This window comes from Bemisia tabaci, chromosome 4 (genome assembly GCF_918797505.1).
Source record: "Bemisia tabaci chromosome 4, PGI_BMITA_v3".
In the NCBI taxonomy this organism is placed as follows: domain Eukaryota; kingdom Metazoa; phylum Arthropoda; class Insecta; order Hemiptera; family Aleyrodidae; genus Bemisia; species Bemisia tabaci.
Genome location: NC_092796.1, coordinates 41,859,303 through 41,879,254, shown reverse-complemented (window position 1 = coordinate 41,879,254; position 19,952 = coordinate 41,859,303). Strand labels below are relative to the sequence as shown.

Below are 19,952 nucleotides of genomic sequence, written 5' to 3'. Positions count from 1 at the left end.
AATACTGTCTTTATACTGGTTCATTTTTAATTAAAAATGGGACCGTTAAGTCTAGAAGCATATTTCAGCTTTCTATTTTTGACAAATATCTTTACAAACCCCTTTAAGGAAGTTATCATTACGAAGTTTCATTTTAACCATATTTCAATTAACTGACATTTCTAGCTTATTCATAAAAGCACATATTTGCAAAGGAAAACTTATGGCACACATTTTTTTTCCGACATTAGCCAGAAGTTTTAGTTTCCTCTTTCAAAATTTACTCCAATTGATAGTTAACCCCTTAAATTTCATAAAAATCAATCGGACTTTAGCAATAAAAACGTGCTATATCAAGCTCATTCTAGGGACAGCGTTTCAACGGCTAAAGCGCGAAGCCACGTATCTCCATTGCTGAATTTCAAAATCTCTGATCCTATTTTATTTTTTCAAGGCGAAACAGGTCAACCCTATGGCTTTAAATTCTCGCAGAACATTCTGCTATATAGAGAAGAAAAATCAGGGAAGTTTTCAACAAATTAAGTTAACTAGTTTTTCAAAGAAAAATAAATTATGAGAGGAAGTCTGCAACGTCGCAAACAAAGATACGTGGTTTCGTACCTTGACTATCGATATGTGCCACAATAGCCAGATATACTGACTCCGTATTGCAGGATAAAGTCCAGTTTATGATTAATGGTGAGCTCAAAACGCATCGACCCTCGCGTCAAAACACTCTGAACCGCAATATTTTATCAATCCAACAACGGTCAACCGCTGCATCGATTACCGATGTTGAAAACCTCATTCTGACCGTGTGCGGACAGCTGTACTGCTGTCTGCTCTGGAAAAACGCCGTATGAACTTTCAGGAGTTGCCAAATTTCTCTAGAGAAAACACGAATTTTTGAGGGAGTCATGCATATTTTTCCTTGAAATTTTCAGATTTTTTAGATGAAGTCGCAAACAAAATTTTCTGTCAAATTTGAAGAAAAATATTCAAAATTTTCCCAGTAAATTAGTTTTTCATCGAAGGAAATATGTCAACGTCTGAAGGCTCATACGGCGTTCTTCCTTACCACGGCAGTGTAAGTATACATATGCGGGCGCAATTAGATCAACAATCAGATGAACCGAATCCTTACTACCAACAATCGCGCTCGTGTTTGGACGATTTCATCGTTGATCCGGTTGGGTTAAAGCGTGCTCCCGTGTAAGTATAGGGCGGAGCTGATGCGCAAACAAAGAAAATTAATCAGGATTCCACTTGCTCAGCGGCTAATGGCCGTGTTAACGGCGTCCGTGGTTAGTGCGCCTGGTCGGCGACAGATGCAACCCGCATCACAATTGAGAGTGGGGTATCGCAGAGGGTTAAGCATCGTACCGTACGTCAAACCTTCATAATTTTATGCAAATGGATCAATGAATCTCTCCGAGGAGTTTTGAGATTTTACAACTATTGCTTTAAAATGGGTCAGTTGCGCTGGCCATAGAATTGTATTTTAATGCTTGATTCTTGTAGATAAGCTAACAATAATAAGACCGCAAACCGCAACTTTCTACGTTCAATATTGACCGAGATATCGCCCTTTGAAAAGTCCGGTTTTTGACGTCATCCGCCGCAGTAGTGACACCCTTAGTTTGGTTTCTTCTATTTTGTTTTCGTCCAGGTTTCGCGTTGAATAACCAGTGCTAATGTGCGTCACACTGACTGATGACAGCAAGGTGTAAGAAACCATGGGTGTCACTACCACGGTGGATGACGAACAAAAAACCCGACTTTTCAAGCGCCGATATTTTGGTTTATATTGAACGTAGAAAGTTGCGGTTTGGACAGATCCGATTATTTTCAGCCAATCTACAAAAATCAAGCATCAGAACACGATTCTGTGATCAGTGCAGCTGACCCATATATCGTGGGAAACACGATGTTAATATTGTTTTTATTTGTCTAAAATGAACTTCATAGTTCATTAAAGGCTCTCTAAGTTGAGGCTATAATGATGCCTTAGTCAGATGCCTTAGCCGTATTCGGAATCATCTTCCGAGTTCACAGACTCTCCAACTTTCTTGATTTTGAAGAAAATAATTACGTTTGTTTTATTCTGTTTCAGATTTGCTCATTGATATGTTAGGAGTTCTAGCCAGTTATAGTATAACAGTCAAAGAATTAAAGTTACTATTCGGTGCAATGAAAGCTGTGAATGGAAAATGGGTAAGTTATATTCGCTCGTTCTCTTTTGAGGGCTACCTCATTATTTTCAGCCGTCGCGCACTGGACAATGGAAGTCGGTAGGAGAAGTCGGAAAATTTCTAGAAACTTTGAAAGCTTATATTTTCGAAAATCTGAAAGAAAAAGGTGTAATATTCGTTTTATTGGGTTCTTCGTGAAATTTCCCTTTAAAAACACCCCTTGAAATTGAATTTGTGACGAAATAAACATCAAAATTTGAAATTTTAGGCCAAAAAATTCATGTCCGACCGCTTCTACTGGCTCGCTCCATTGTGCGTCGCCACAGTGGCGAAGCGTGCCGCGTGAATGATCGATGATCGATATTTTCCCATTTAAAGCTATGGTAAAGAATCGATAATTATGGTGTTCCCCCACCCTGTTTATCGATCCTTTTCCATGAGTTTAAATGGCAGGTCAATCGATATATCGCAAAGCACGCCACGCCACTGCGTCGCCAGCAACATACATTAATGATACAATCTTCATCCAATCAAGTCAATTTATAGCATGCTTCCATAATTGTAACTTAATCGACGTACATCAATCCGAACGAAATTTCCGTCACTGTGTAATAATATCTACCCTTTTAATATCAAAAATATTTAGTTTCTCATTTTTCCTTTCATTCCTGCTTTAAATTAAAAAGCAATTAATTAGGCTACCTTTTTACGGTTAATTTACTGCATCCAATCATGTCAATTTATATCTTGTTTCCATAACTGTAACTTCACGTACATCAATCTGAACAAAATTTCCGCCACTGTGTAATAATATCTACCCTTTTAGTATCGTAAATAGTAAGTTTCTCATTTTTCCTTTTATTCCTACTTTAAATTAAAAATCAATTTATTATGCCACCAAAGTACAGTCAATGTACTGCAGCTATTTAATTTTGTCGTTGAGCAGGACTTATTTGAGATATTGTATGTTCATACTTTGGAATTTAAACAACTTTATGCATAAGATTTCGTGTTTTGAAAGTTTTTCCATTTTTATCAGGACTCATGTTGCTGTTTTCTTAAAAAAAAACTGTTTTCACCATTTCTTCCTGATCTCCTGATTATTTCACTGGAAAAAAGAAGCTTGGATCTAGAGCCCAGACTCTTGAAAACAATGACAAGAAAAAATACTCATGATTCAATCGGATTTTTGCTTAAATGGAGAACCAAAGCCTCTTAATTCAAGCGGATTTCTTTTCTATTCGAGCAAAAATCTGGTTGATTCAAGTGTATTTTTTCTTGTCTTCGTTTTCAAGAGTCTGGACTCTAGATCCAGCGACTTTTTCCCCCGCAGTATTCCCTTCTTTTAAATAGGTTGTTTTCCTTTTTTATGAGTTTCCGGTTTGACTGTCGGAAAGTGCCGTTTCGAAAGCTTTTATGAGCTTTCTTAGGAAGCAAAAAATTTCCTATAAAAGGCATGGAACATCGAAGGGGAATCTGGTAGGATCAAAATTTCTCTACAGTCTGGTTTATATCGGGGAAAAATACGGAATTTTCAATATCATCGGAGCTACCCATCGCTCGGCGGGAAGAAGTCTAATTATCGGACGAGGAGGGCAATCAGAATATTAGAGTCGAGAGCTGCAAAGGCTTTCGTGAGAGCATTTCGAGGCGAACAATGAAGCATCCGAAAAGTCACAAGATGAGCGGACGTTACGCGAACCGCGACGCGACGCAAAGGCGATTGGTTTTATTTCCCCGTCAGAGTCGCTCCTAACGAGTGAAAGGCAAAGTCGCTTCTGATGAAAAGTGCGTTCCGATGAACCAAAGCTCTTCCCGTAGGCCCTCTACGGGACAACGTTGCCAACTTCAGCATATATTTAAAATATCTTCGCACACTGGAAAAAAAACGCATTGGATTTAGAGTCCAGACTCTGGAAAATATTGACAATAAGAAAAAAGACTCTTGATTCAATCAGATTTAAGCTTAAATCAAAAGGAAATCCGCTCAAATTAAGAGGCTTGGTTCTGATTTAAGCAAAAATCCGATTGAATAAAGAGTGTTTTTTCTTGTCGGTGTTTTCAAGAGTCTGGACTCTAGATCCAATGTGTTTTTTTTTTTTTCCAGTGTAGGAATAATCCGGAGTACCTTGTTTGGGAAAGTGTGGAGTGTCGTTTGATGGAGGCCTTAGGGCACCAAAAGTCATGTAGTCAGCCCTTCCAAAGTTACATCATGAGTCATGAGATCGTAGAAAAGTGATTTGAATAAAGCATTCAAACTCGTGCTTTACATATTTTTTCTAGGTTCTCACGAACGAGTAATGTTGCTTCAAACAGTGAAATTAAATTCTAATAGTATTTTTTCGACAAACACGTCTACGTTTTTCAGCACGTTGAAAAGAAAAGTTGTCATAGACACAAAGTTTCCCGGGTAAAAATTGGCGATAGGAGCTGCGTTTCAAAATACCATAGGAGTTCTTATAGCTGACTAAAGAAGGCTATAGAAAATCATATAGCTGGCTGTAGAAAGCGGAGAAAATCATACGGCCGGGCTATACGAAGCGATACAAAATTATACAGCCGGGCTATCGTTCCTATCGCCGGGCTATACAGTTTATCGCCATCGGCTATAAAAGGCTATAAAAAATTGTCTAGAAGTTTGTGTGCTTCGGAAATCATTAAGTTTGATACGGAACCACCTTAATATTAACAAAACACACATTATATTTTCCTTTAATACATTTTTTTTTTTATGAATTAAAATGAGAACAATTCATACAGGATGTGCAAACATTTCTAAATCATGAGTTGAAGAACGCTGACTCCGCAAGATTAAATATTAGAGCCAAACACAAAGCGGAGCGGCGGCGCACTGGCGACTACAAACCTAACAGGGATACTTCACACATTGCGCAATGCGTGAAGTATCCTTGTTAGGTTTGTAGGCGCCAATGCGCGTTTCGCGCTTGCCGCCCGCCCGCCGCGCCGCAGCGTGCCACGGCGCCTGAAGCAACTATTTCACACTAGCGGTATTGCACAGTATCATACGAAATTGAAGGCTCTCCAACAAATTAGGAATAACAGGCATCCTTCAAAGCATGGAGCTTTCCTCGCAAAATAAATCAAGATACTACGGCACAAAAAGAGAGCGGTAGTTCAAAAACTCACTGAGTCCTAGCATCCGTAATTAGTAAAGTTTAGCATACACTTTATCGCCTGGCTGTTGCTTAATCGCCATCGGCTATAAAAGGCTGTAAGATATTGTATAGCCGGCTGTAGAAGCTGTTGGAAATCATACAGCCGGCTGTAGGTCTATGGTATTTTGGCACACAGATTCTACGGCCAATTTTTACCAGGGTTCCCTTCCGACTATCCAACATTTTTCTTATTATTTTTTCCATGAAAATTTGTAAAAATATTATTATTTCGAATTATGTTTTTATTCTAATAGTATTCTAAAAGTGAATAAAAAATTACATTCCTTAAATAGGAAAAAGCACATTCATATCGAATAATATTTATATACCTGGATTTTATTCCAAACACATTTTGAGAAATGACTCATCTAGATGTTTCTATGCAGTAAATATTATGGAAATCGGCCCAATAGATCTCTAGAACGAACTTAGACAAAAAATGTCTTTTCGAGGTGTCGTATTTTAAGGTGTACGTACTCACTGTTAACAATGAAAGTGTTCTGCTCCAGTTTTAGAAATAAGTCGAGTCACTGTTATCTGAGGTCGAGTCAAATGAGGTCACTATTTGAGTAAATAATTAAGGCAATAATTTAAGTAATTTAGAGTTAATTAGTGTGTTCTTAGAGGTGTTATGGTCAGATCCATCGAAATAACTTAATACTTTCATTTAACTCGAAAGTAGAATAAAAATTGACTTGATTTCATTCACAACGTGTGGACAAAATATCATTTGGACTATACTTCGTAATTAGAAACTACATTTGGTACCTCAGTTTAGAAACAACGTATGTATCATTAGTTTTCCCGTGCTCACAGGTGTTTTCACGGATGAGCCAGAACTCGTAGTTCCTTATTGCAAAGTGCAGTCCATTCTTGTGTTTCATAATAGTGCACTCGAGAAAAAAAAAAAAAAAAAAAAAAAAAAACACATTGGATCTAGAGTCCAGACTCTTGAAAACATCGACAAGAAAAAATACTCTTGATTCAATCGGATTTTTGCTTAAATCAAGAACCAAGCCTCTTAATTTGAGCGGATTTCTTTTTGATTTAAGCTTAAATCTGATTGAATCAAGAGTATTTTTTCTTGTCATTGTTTTCAAGAGTCTGAACTCTAGATCCAATGTGTTTTTTTTCCAGTGTGGTCCTGCATCAGGATGTTCCGATGGTAGGGAATTCTTCACAATTCCCGGAAATCCGGCAACGGTGGGCAGAATTTTCCGGAGATTTCAGCGTCATTTAGCCGTGCATCGGCGTTTTCATTTTGCTGAGTGCGTTTTCTCCGTCGAGTTGAGCCTGAGCGAGAAGAGAATCGCCGGTCGCGGCCGCTCTCTTCCGGGGAAACATTTCCGAAATGGACCTCGAATCCTCTCAATCCACTCGAGTCGCCTGACAATTAGGCATCCATTGTTACGCCCCTCCTCCGCCCAAGAGCGAATGATCTTATCAATTTTCGCTTCCGTTCGTTTGGGAGCGCTAAGGCCGATGAGGAGTTCTTCCGTTCGTGGGAAAAGAGGCCTTATCGACGGTGAAACTCCCAAACCACGTATTTACATTTCACGGGCGGATCCAGCAGCAATTTGGCAACACAGGATTTCCTCCATTTAAGGTGAGGTTGGGTAACTGGGCGGTGGGGTAACTGGGCAGTACCCTCTGTATTTCTACCAGATTAGTGCAAAAATTGTTTTCACTGTTGGCATACCTTCATTATGACGTAAACCATCTAGAACATGTAAACATAACTTCAAAAAAAAATTTTATGGTGAATGGTGAAGTGCCGAAAATTGGACAGCTTTTTTTTCAAAACAACGCCGGAGGTGGTCCCGAAAAGAGCCTCATATCTCACTCCCAGCAAGTATTTTATTCAACTTTGACAATTCTTCTTCATGTATGATGTATTTGTGTAATGCGTGAGTAATTACAACGTAATTGGATGAAAATACTGGCTGCAAAGGGTTGATGCCCAGTTACCTTGAAAATTTTCCCTTTGTGGGGTAACTGGGCACCCACCCCAAGGTAACTGGGCAGGTGGCAGTGGTGGCACCTGCCCAGTTACCCATTGCAAGGTTGCTGTGCTTCGGTGTTTGTTTACTTCTGAAAATGTCAAAACTAATTGACTATTGTGGACTTTTAAGTGCCAAAGACCAATAATCAGGGTTCCCAGCACACTAAACTTCTAACTTAAGTCAATTATAGCATAACTTAAGCATTACTTAATTACATTTTTGCCGCTAACTGTTATGACATCACTTTTAACGACTTAAACATGGTTATATAAATTCAAATGAAATTCTCTGAAACCCTCATGAGAAGGACATTCTTTTCTGGCCAATGAGAATTACAAATAATGCCCCCCTTAAAAATTAAGGGAACTTTTTGGCGCCTGACTCTATCCCAGATCAGCCTTGCGGCTTAATTTTTTTTCATTTTTTAAAAATGTATCATGCTTAATCTCACTAAAAGTGGCCAAACAGTGTCCTGGTATACAATACTACTTTATAAGTAGTAATACAGAAAGTTCTAAGCATTTATCTACAAGGAAACAATTTTTTTTTACCGTTATTCAATTCTCAGATTTGAGGGTTTTTTTGCCGCTAACTGTTACGACATCATTCTTAACCACTTAAACATGTTTATATACATTCAAATGACATTTTCTTAAACCTTCATGAGCAGGACATCACTTTCTGGCCAATGAGAATTAAAAATAATGCCCCCCTCAAAAATTAAGGGGGGGTAGTCCAGTTACCCCACGACGTTGGGTAACTGGGTGAAAAAAACGGGAAATTTTTGAAAATTTGTGGGAAAAAATTGAAAGATGAAATTCGACTTTTGACTCTTCCTACATTTAGACAAGGTGTTGTACTTACTAAAAAAAATTTAAAAGTAGCCTCCACTGTCAATATAATGATGGGAAAAAAATCATGAAGTTGAAATTTTGACATTTTTCTCCGAACTCCTGCCCAGTTACCCAACCTTACCTTAAACCTACGTTAAATAATCGATTCTTGTCGGAGCACCTGGCCCCTTCAAGACTCGATACATTTCCGTAGGTTTAAATGGAGATGAAACAACAATGATGCCAATTTTCTGGATCTGCCAATACTCTATTTGCGACGTTGCAGACTTCCTGCCGTACTTTGTTCCTTGAATGGAAAACCACTCAACGGCAATTCCCTCAAAACTGCCGTGATTTGTGTCTCCTTTGCAAGGAAAATTCGATGGAAACTTCGAGGAATGCTGTTCATTTTTTCTCGTTTAATCAATAAAATTGTAGCAGGGATTTTAAAATACCGCAAACGAGTTACGACGTTTGGGAGTTTCACTGTCGTTATATTATCCCGTGGGGGAATTTTTCAGGAGGATGATTTTTGTCGAGTTTTTCGAGTTCGAGAGAAAATTCTCTGCACTTCCCTGAGTAAAGGACGCAAATGAAATGTTCCACAGAAAGCTCTCAGGAAATTTCGGCTAGAACTGTAGCGTTCCTGGAAAACTTATATAGAAAAAAAAAAAAAAATTAAGAAACTTACAGTCACATGCACTCACCCTAATCACTCTACACTTTGAAAAACCACCAAGAACGTTCCCAGGAAACCACATTCGGGCTTTTAACTTTCCAAGGAAAATTTACGATCCTTAGTCCCGGTAATTTGTAGTTTTTGTTGTCTTTTTCCCCTTGGATCGTCACATTTTATGTATTTTCAGCATCTAATCTCCTTGCTTTTTTTTTCTGTTTGCAGCCCAGACATTCCGCCAAACTCCTCAACGTCCTAAAACAAATGCCTCAGAGGAATGGTCCGGATGTTTTTTTTAGTTTCCCTGGCCGAAAAGGATCGGTAAGTCAAAATTACCCTCACTATCACAATGTTTTTGGCTCATGGAACTTGAAAGATTAATAAATCAATAAAAATGAGATGACCCCTCAGAATTGACACTTAAAATCGCAGTATGTCTGATGAATAAGATCTAGTTTAACTTACTCTCTTTGAAACAGTCAACTCTTTACTCACCAAGCCTCATTAAGCAGAGAATTTTGTCAGAGAAATAAGTGTTTATTCCATATGTAACCTGCTTACATTGCTTTGGCTGTCAAACATAGCGAAATGTATGTCGTATGTCCATACACAGCGTATGTGATGTGTGTGTGAGCGTGAGCAGCAGCTAACATGAAACGTGCAAAGCGCCTTCATTTTTCCGTGTATACTACAAACTTACACCAATGCGCGTTAAGTTATCTACTTGCAATTTTGCGATGAGTTTGTTTCGGTAACCTTGTAATGTAGAAACTAGTGCCCCTCCATGTCTACTGGTTTGTCTATTGTAAGACGAGAGCACACTTTTTCCCTAGGTATTTTACCGTGCTGATTTAAGTATCTGATGGGTCTAATTCCTTACTCTTGTTCCAGGCCATTGTGTTACCACCTTTAGCGAAATGGCCCTACGAAAACGGGTTCACATTCACAACGTGGTTTCGACTAGATCCTATCAATTCTGTGAATATAGAAAGGGAAAAACCGTATTTATATTGGTATGTATACTTTTCTCCTATGGTTCATTTGAGGAAAATGTCATTCATTTTAAAATATCCAAAGCAGAAAAATAATAATTCATTTTGTTTCTAGAATGCCTGCTCTTCAACTAGTTTACATGAAATTAAAGATAAACTCCTCTCCTGAAAAATTTTAGTATTTTTTTTTTCTTTAGTGAAGAGACTAATTTTTTTAGCCGAGTACTTTTGATTTTTTTAATGTACTGTTTTCATTGAAATATTACCCTTCTCCTGTCATAGAGTACTGCACAGGATGCAAAACAATACACTTTTAATAATCATGAATAGAAATTTTTGTAAAAGGGTTTCCTCCATTTTTCCCCCATTTATTTTTTAAAGAATCAGCACGGCTATCGTTGCAAAACCATAATGTTTTGAAAGCATCTAAAATATTTCAAAAAGACATTTCGAGTGTAATTCATTTTTTATTCTTGATCTGTTTCAGTTTTAAGACTAGTAAAGGTGTTGGTTACTCAGCTCATTTTGTTGGAAATTGTTTAGTTTTAACTTCTATGAAAATTAAGGGGAAAGGCTTTCAGCACTGTGTCAAGTATGAATTCCAACCTCGAAAGGTAAAAATTTTACCTTTTTCACAACTTTTTTCAGTCTGATCCCGTCCCTACTCATACTTTATCAACTTTTCAGATGAGTCAGTGAAATTTTTAATTTTTTACTCCCTCCTCTTCAAAACATTTTCCGAAAAGAATAAATTCATCAAAAATACTTCTAAAATGTGAAGAGATTATCATCAAATTTCATTTCATGACAGTTTATTTAATATTAAATATCTTTTAGCCCTATGCTCAATCAGTGAACCAGTGGCGTGGCGTGGCATGAATGATCGACTATCGACATTTCTCCATTTGAAGCTATGATAAAGAATCAATTATTGAGATGTTTGCTGCAAACACCATGTTTATCGATTCTTTTCCATAAGTTTAAATGACAGATCTGTCAATATATCGCAAAGCATGCCACGCCACTGCAGTGAACATATTCTTCATTGAAGATAGAAAATCAATATTTAAATTTTAGATATTGGGTTTTGAAGATCTCTTGCTTGAAAAATAGGGACTCTCCTAAATGAATATTTCGATTAGCTTTTGTTAAATCTACAAAATATTCCTTGAGTCAATTTCTTTCGTAATGAATTTTTGTCCACAATTTTGAAGACACGCCACTCGTAAATCTGATGTGTTCAAATTGACCAATGTACCTATGCGAGCAAGTTCTGGTTTTAATATGACCAAAATTCAGGAAAATGGAGTAAAAAATTAAATTTGTTTTTTATCAACCAATATAATTTGAAGTATTTCTACCTTGGTGCAGAAAGGAAAATTTTTCATAGCAACAATTTTTGTTGATTGAAAGAATGGACCACTAGACAAGGTACGAGTTAAAGGATTGTGATACATGTTTCTTACCCAGAATTCCACGTAGAACACAATTCGTGCAACGAAAATTACTGAAGCCAACTCCTGACGAAGATATGAACGTTTTTATTTCACATTGGTTACGAGGAATTTGAACTGCCCGCTCACAAGAAACTCAAAGCTCAACGTGAGTCAAATCGCGCACTACAACGGTTTCGGCAAGCTTCTCAATCGAGCAATGTTCATTTCCCACCATGTGTTGTTCAAGCTATTAGCAATTTGCTATAGCTGAGCCAAAGCGTCAAGATTGAGGTTGCCAGATTTTTATATCGCAGAGACTGTCATGATAAACGTTTAGTGCGCGATGTGAATCGCGTAGAGCATTGAGTTTTCATGAGCAGGTGGTTTGAATTCACGCATCAAGAATCATTAAATATCTTCGTAATGAGTTGTTTTCGGTAATTTTCGTTGTGTGCATCGTGTTCTACGTGAAATTTTGGTTAAGTAACATGTATCAGAATGCTGAAATTCGTGCCTTGTCTAGTGGTCCATTAGAATTTCAGTTCGTGACGGAAAGCGCTTTTTAGGATCATATGGAATAAGATGCGACTGATTCAATTTATTTTTGTTATAATAGAGGGCATGAAGATGTCTTATTTTCTGATGGATAACTACTAATTTGAATTTTGAATGTAATGGATTAAAATTTTAAATAGCTTATTTTTAAGGGTACGTTTTTTAAGTGTGAACTTCAAATTATCATAACCCTGGTCTTGTTAGATATCCTCCTTTTGGCTTCTATCGTGGCAAGATACTCCTAAAAGCTAAGCATTCTTCTAAGCGCTGGTACTAATTTCTCAAGTTTTAATTTTTTGATCCTGGGGTTATTTCTGTCTGGAGGCAATTCAGTGAGAATGCGTAGTAACTGCAATGAAAAAATGCCGAAGTATTTGGTTTTTTTCAAAACTCAAAATTTTCAAATTTCAAATCGATTTTCTTTATTGATTTTAATTCTTATCTTTAAGCCATTTTGCTTCCTGACCCATTGTTTAATACTGATTTTTTTGTTATTCTCCTCAGTGGTACATGTTAGCTGTGATTTATATTTATAATCGGTGGACGAAGAGTGAAATCAAGTGTCTTGTCAATGGGCAACTAGCCTCAAGTACAGAGATGGCCTGGTTTGTCTCAACAAACGATGTGAGTACCTCTTTTTACCATTTGTCTTAGATGGAATATTTATTTTGGCCTCAAAATTCAAAATTAAATTGTTAATCTTTGGGATTCAAGGGAAGGTTAAGAGACCAGCTCAATAAAATTTTGGAACAAAAACTTAGTTTTATAAGTATCCTACACTAACAAATTTTAAGTTGATGGTTTAATTTTAAATTGAGAATATTTTGGGTGATTTTGAACCAAAGTAACCCGTCAACTCTAGTTAAAGAGACAAAGTTGTCAGATAGTGTAATAAAATGTGGATATTTTACGTGGGGTTAGATGGCTTTATCTGGCAACAATGTAATGAATCAATTTCTTGTCTAATTTTTACGTGATTTTATCATAATTATTATTTATTTACTTCTTTTTTTTTGGTATTGCAACTTAAAAAGTAAATTTCTAATGTGTGTTTTCAGCCTTTTGAAAAGTGCTATATTGGTGCTATGCCTGAATTAGATGAAGAACGGGTTTTCTGTGGTCAAATGGCTGCTATTTATCTATTCAATGAAGCTCTTACGACGCATCAAATTTGTGCCATGCACAGACTAGGACCTGGTTATAAAGTAAGTGGAATTGTTTTTACAGCAACACACATTTTGATTCTCCTTCATTACGATCTTTCCTCAATGATATTACCTGAAAAATTTTAAATGGGTGGTGTTTTGCTTTACCAAGACTATTTCATCCTATTTATCCAATACATTGGAATGAAATGAGCTTTTTGACCAACATCACCATAATTCAGGCATTTTTACAGACTCTAGTTCCCGCTGCATCTCAAATTATATCTTTGTTTTTATCTTTTAAATTCAGTCTGCTGTTCAATTTGAACCGGAACGAAAGAATATGTTTTTCAGACGTTCCAAGGAAGTACAGGATGATAGTCTTTAGCCCTACTTCCACCCACTCTCTTCCTATTGTTTGAACAAAGTAAAGCATAAATTATTTTTTATGCCATAAAAGAGGAACATTTTCAAATTTTGACTATTACGCAGTAAATGTGATTTTGGCCCTCCTACCCCATTTCTCTCAGTAGTCCACTCTCGTAGTTCTACCTCACTTATTTTTTTACATTTCACTTGAATGCTCCTTTACTTGCATTTGTGAAGTCATAATTTTCAATTATAAATGGGTTGCCTTTTTGTTCCAGAGCCAGTTTAAGCCAGTTTGTGATAATGAGTGCCATCTAAATTTGCCCGAGAATCATCGTAGGGTGAGTGAGGAAGTGGATGACCCTTTAAGCATGACTCTGCCTAAAGTCAAATCTGTAAGAATTGGTGCTTTTTATCTTTTTTAATTTTATTATTTTTTATTTTATAGTTTTTCCCAAACTCTCCTCACACCTTCAACCCCTCTTCCTCCTCCAGCAATGAGCTGAAATCACAACAGCTCACGGTGCTGTGTAAAACAAACTACTGTAGGTAACTTCCTCTACATTCGTTTCTAATGCGATGTATTTCATCACAAGAAAACGATCTTGATTCGTTTTTCTGGTGAGGTATAATAATTTTGAATTGTAAAGGATGAATTTTCTCTAATTTCCTCGGGAAGGAAAATTTTGTCTGAGATACAATTCGAAAATTTAGAATGGTGTTATAATATTCTCACTTTAGACGGCAATAAGATGGGGACACCATAACAAGACATTAAATACCTCTTTGTTTGAATCCAGAAGGAAAACTATAAAAAAAATGAAAATACTGAGTGTTACTTTAACAGAACACAGAATGAAATGAATATTTGAAGAAGAAAAAAATGAAAATTTTAACGAAATAATTTATTTGCTAACAAAAATACTTGTCCGGAATACTTTTTCAAAGTTTCCGAAAGAAGTGTTTTCAACAGGAATTATTTTGGAAATTGAAAGAACATATGAAGCGTATTTTCGTTGATGATCGGACGAACCAAAATGGGTGGATCAAGCGGTTTCGTATTTTATGTTGACACAATCATAAGTTTTGGGAACAACATCGGGACTCACCAGACAGATAGAAGTTGGAATTCTTGCAAACGTTGGAGCCAAAATATCATCCTACAAAAAGTAGGGTTTAGAAATAACCTGATGAAGATAATGGCATCCGACCAGCATCAATTTTGAAAGTCTGTTTACAATCCCGATTATGATCTCGCTGCCATCATCGCAGTATTTTGGCTCGACCGATCATCTACAGAAATACGCTTACAGTCTCCAATTTTAATTCTGATAAATTAGGTGAGGAAAATCCTCTCAAAGCACCACTTTCTTTCAATCATAATTTCTCACAAAACTGAAAATTATTAATTAAGAGAGTCATAGGACGTAATGAAGATTTTAAATGTCACCACACTTTGTTGAATATGTAAATTCCATTAATCATTCCGATTTTTATTTTATAATTACGTTTGGAAGCATTTCATGTTCAAATTACAGTTTTACATTCCATAATAATTTCCTTTCCAACCTGTAAAGCAACAACTTCTCTGGATAGATCAGATAAGTTGTTTAAGTTTTTTGCATTTGTTTGCTTAGTTATCCTCACCAGTTTTCTTCAAAGGTTGTCGTAACTGTTGTGGTGATCAACGACCTAGTTGTTACACGCTGTGACTAACAACTATCATCATGGTTGCTGTAACTGATATTTGTTATTGTCATAGTTGAAGTAACAACAGAGTTGTTGAAAGTGGATTTATATTGATTTCTTTATAAAATTTGCAACATATTTTGGCGCTTCCTTCCTACCTACCTTTAGATTGAGTTGCTGATTGATCTTATGATTGATTTAAAGAGAGTAAAATAAGGCAAGATCGATCAGAGAGATCTTTGCCAGGGTTTTAGCGGGGTTTTCTTCTTTGTGTGGAGTTTTGAAAGAATTGATGTATGCTTTTTTTATTATTATTATTCAATAATTTTTTCTCAATTCATGGTAGTTCATTTTATCAGTGTATTTGTCGTACTTCATCTGCTGAATTCTTGAAATTCTTAAATCCTTGTATTGCAATCCAGTATTATTTTGCTCTACTTTTCATTCCATATTTTTCTGTGTTACATTTGTTTGCGTTTACTTGTGGTAAAAAGTTTTTTTACGATGATTACGAGAATGGTTAAGCTGCTTGCGAAGTATTTAAATTTTATGTAGCTCAATGATGATTCTATATTTGTTTTTTGCTTTCATCACTCTTTAATTATCCTGGGGTTTAACTTCTTTTGTTTTTTGTTTTTGGAGTGTATTAGATAGGTATTTTGTTGTGCAATTTTCTCCTAAATTTTGAACCTATCTTATTTATCCATGGAATTCATATATCAGTGTGCCTCTAGAACATTTAATATTGCTGTGCAAATCTATTGTTTAATGCCTTTTTGACTTCATAAGTGCCTATATTTTCTTTTCACGTATTAAAAGCATGGATGACAATAAATGAATCATGGATCTCATACATGATCCTGAATGAATAAGTGTCCATTCTAATTCATTTATTTTCAAGAAAAATTACTCAAATATCCTCTTTTTAAGCAATATTATTTTTCAGATTATAAACACAAATAAAAATTACGAGTCTTCAAATGAAGGAAAGGGCTTTTTCTTTCTAGCAGAATTCATAAATGTTAGACTAATTAGCTAACAACACAAAGAGAATTTTCTAAGTAAATTTTCCCAAACTCTCGCAAAAAACTAACTGTACTTGTTTATGGTTGACCTGATTATCGGTGTGAAATCATTAATTTATTTTCTGATTCTTCCAGGTTTTATATGATGGCAAACTTTCAAATGCCATTGTTTTTATGTACAATCCAGTTGCCACTGATAGCCAGCTCTGTCTTCAGTCTGCTCCCAAAGGCAACCAATCATATTTCGTCCATAATCCTCATGCGCAAATGCTACAGGTGAGTTGACTGTTTATACTCAGTTGAACTTATTTACGCTAAAAGGAACTATGTACACAGGAACTGCGTGCAACATAGTTCATTTTAGCATAACTAAGTCCAGTTTCAAACTTGATTATCACAAATTATTTATTCATTTTTGTTTTTAATCCATGCGTTTCATCTTTTAATGTTTTTTGATGTGTAGAGAAGTTTGAATCTCCATTAATCAGAACATCTGTCAATAAATTGAAGAGACCTGAACAAAATCTTTTGGATTATGGAGAGAGGGTAAAAGAAAATGGTTAAAACAGCAGTTCCTTGCCGAGAACCCTAGCTTGTGCTGTTCACAAGAGATGACTGAATCAAATTGCTCCACCTGAGTGTCCTTCATCATGATTTAGAAAATTGAAATTAGTGCATGTTTTTGTCGTTTTACTTTCATGAAAATATTGCTGAGTATTCATTGTTTTTAAAACTTTTCAGGATGTTAAAGCTGTGATAACTAATTCAATTTATAGTACTCTCAACTCGGTCGGCGGAATCCAAGTCCTATTCCCTCTTTTTTCTCAGCTTGATTTGCTCACGGATTCTAATGATTCAAAGAAAGATCCAACTCTATGGTAAGAAAATCTATCGTACATGTTGTAACCATTGATATAAACACTTGCCAAGGACTAGTACATAGAAGCCTAAGAAATTTGCCTTATAATCAGTAAAAATTTAGGAGAAAGAAAAAAATTGGCTAAATAGTCGATAGAATTAAACAGGAGACAAAATTTGTGTGTGCAAAGTGATCAGGTGATTTTATTAATTTGTGTTTCATCCCTTTTTCAAAACAATGTACCCTCTTTCTTTAAATTTTGAAAGCTTAAAGGCATAGGCATAATGTGACATCCAGTTATCATAATGTTTACTCAAGTACAAAGCCTCCTTTTCTTGAATACTGCACCGTATGTTTTCAACAAGAAAAGGAAAAAAATTACTAAATAACTGCAACACCAATATTTTTACTATGCAAATTGCTTGGATGAAAAAACTGACGCATAATTTTTATCTTTTAATTTTTATTTTATGAAAACATGATGACAATATGAGATGCTTTCTTCTCTTTTTCACTAATACTATTTTGTATTAATGTCTTATTACAGTTCAAAGTTATTGGGGTTTATCTGCGAATTAGTTGAAAGTTCGCAGACAGTTCAGCAACACATGATCCAAAACCGTGGCTTCCTAGTTATTAGCTATATGTTACAACGTTCATCCAGGGAACACTTAACGATAGATGTTTTAAATTCATTCCTGGGCCTTACAAAGTACCTTGTCACATGCCTCAATTCAAATTGTGAACTCCTACTCAAGCAGGTGAGCACTTGTAATAATCATTCCTCGTTTACAATTTTTATACAATTTTTCTCTATTTTTATATCAGTCCTTTTTGTGCTTTTACTTACGACAGTAAAGCGGTAACTTTGTGAAAGAAATGAAATTAATGCAAAAGGATAGGCATGTTTCAGGCCCAAGTAATTGATGAATCATGAATTAAAAATTAATTTTGAAACAGATATAATATTTTTCCAAGTATGAATGAAAATATAGACATTAAAGCCTTGCAGATCTTTTGAACATGTTTTGAAATGAAGCAAAAAGCATAAGTATCAAAGAATTACACCATTTGTCTGTGCATCATTGGTTTCCCTGTGCAAAATTTGTCTCTAGCAAGACCAATGTAATCCAGATTTTGAGCAAATTATGTTCAACCATGCTGTACAGCGGTACAGCAGCATGAGGTACAGCCTGTACCTCATGTGGCATTTTTGTTGTCAAGTGTCTACCCGATGAGATAAAATTTGAGGCAAGGTTGAGCTCTGCCTTGAGTCACCCACATGGCTTTCTAAGAAATGCTCAATGCACTTTGGGTGAAAATAAAAAACATAACAAGTCAGAGTTTATTTAAATCAGTCAGTAGGCGTATTTTGTTCGACGCAACAACGGAGATGTTGCATGTGTGAGGAATTTGCGTTTTGACTATTGATGCTTATGTAAAAGTTCAAGAGAAACACGATTGTGGCACTTGTTTTCTCTGAAATCAACTCCCAAGCTCAAAAAAAGCTCTCAAGTTGAGGCCAAAATGGAGGGGATATCCCACGCTACCCTGAGAGTCCACATCTACATCAAGACAAACTCTCCATGCAAAGATAGGGAGCAAATACATAAGCAGTGATGCCATGTTTTCAGTTTTGGAGTCCCAAAATAAAGTGGCAGCCCTGTCAATGTATTTGCTCCCTATCTTTGCATGGAGAGTTTGTCTTGATGTAGAGGTGGACTCTCAGGATAATGTGGGATATCCCCTCCATTACGCCCTCAACTTGAGAGTTTTTTTTGAGCTTGGGAGTTGATTTCAGAGAAAACCAGTGGCACCATCATGTTTCTTGCAAACTGTCACGTAAAAATCAATCGTCAAGTCGCAAATCCCTCACACATGCCACATCTCCATTGTTTCCTGTTACCGATTTTGTGTTATTTGCATCACTTTTTCACAACCAATGAGAGCAAAGCAGCTAGATGTGAGGTTAGAAATCCTGTTAACAAATGCACACAACAGTCGTAACAAGCTCTGAGGACGTTCCAATTGTTTCGAAACAATGTTGCAAAAATGTTGCCAAATTGTGCAAAAAAATAAGTGAATAAAAATAGGCCACACCTCTTAACAGAAAGAACATCCGAACAAAATACAATTGTTACCAGATGTCCCAAGTTGTTGCGTCGAACAAAATACAACTAGTGACTTACAACTTTCAGTTCCGTTATTTTAACTAATCCTCTGTTTCTTATCATATGATTTATTTTTTAATAGTTTCATGACATTACTCATACGTCTATGTTTTATATGTTTTATCATCCTATCGCTTCTTCTATCTATAAAACTTTTATACTTTTAAACTCTTTTTAACTTGATTCACAATATCCTTTGAAGTGTCCCCTGTTGCACAAATATGCTCACTAAGCTTAGCATGAAGTCAGGTTTTTCAGGTCTTTTTTCTTCCATTCTCTTTCGCTTATAATCAGAAAAATGTTAATGATCCTTTCAAATCATACAAATTATTACTCACAGCTTAACTTTACATATTTATGATTGACTTTGTTCACATTTTTATCAAAAATCTGTTTTTTTCCTGCCTCTTGCCTCTTTCGTACAAAGTTTTTCCTGGTTGTTAGAGAAGAAGAATTTGGTCCCAAAGAATTCTGAAAATAACAATTCTAAATCAGGCCATACCTACCTCTGTTTTTCAAAATCGAATGAAAAATGGATAAAACTAAGACCAGGAAAAAATCAGGTTAGAATAATGAACACAATGATTTAAAAAAAAAAAAAAAAATTATTTGTCCACACTCGCTGAATGCATCATAGTAAAAATTGTAAAAAACTGCGTGCAAAATGGATTATCATAAAATGCGCTAGAGAGAGTTTTCTACTTGGTAAATACAATCAGTTTTCTCCCTCTTCCTTGCTCTCTTAATATTCACACTTTTTGTTTTTCACCCTTCAAGAGTTCAACTCAATTTTTTAGAATAATTAGTCAGATATTTTTTTATATTCATGCAGCGTGTTTTTCTTCTAAGCCA

At 35.9% G+C, this 19,952-nt stretch overlaps 1 protein-coding gene across 10 annotated transcripts in view; it reads left to right on the top strand.

Annotated features, from left to right (window-relative positions):
- rg (A kinase anchor protein rugose) overlaps nucleotides 1-19,952 on the top strand; it is a 466,509-nt gene that overhangs the window by 240,929 nt on the left and 205,628 nt on the right. For 8 of the 10 annotated variants that reach the window (XM_072299875.1, XM_072299879.1, XM_072299874.1 and 5 more), the window contains 10 exons: nucleotides 2,093-2,193; nucleotides 9,085-9,180; nucleotides 9,751-9,872; nucleotides 10,339-10,465; nucleotides 12,347-12,466; nucleotides 12,901-13,047; nucleotides 13,635-13,751; nucleotides 16,206-16,346; nucleotides 16,812-16,948; nucleotides 17,477-17,690. In XM_072299875.1, the coding sequence (XP_072155976.1) occupies nucleotides 2,093-2,193; nucleotides 9,085-9,180; nucleotides 9,751-9,872; nucleotides 10,339-10,465; nucleotides 12,347-12,466; nucleotides 12,901-13,047; nucleotides 13,635-13,751; nucleotides 16,206-16,346; nucleotides 16,812-16,948; nucleotides 17,477-17,690 (1,322 nt within the window). The remainder of the gene's footprint in view (nucleotides 1-2,092; nucleotides 2,194-9,084; nucleotides 9,181-9,750; nucleotides 9,873-10,338; nucleotides 10,466-12,346; nucleotides 12,467-12,900; nucleotides 13,048-13,634; nucleotides 13,752-16,205; nucleotides 16,347-16,811; nucleotides 16,949-17,476; nucleotides 17,691-19,952) is intronic. The other 2 variants (XM_072299877.1, XM_072299878.1) reach the window with 1 other exon arrangement.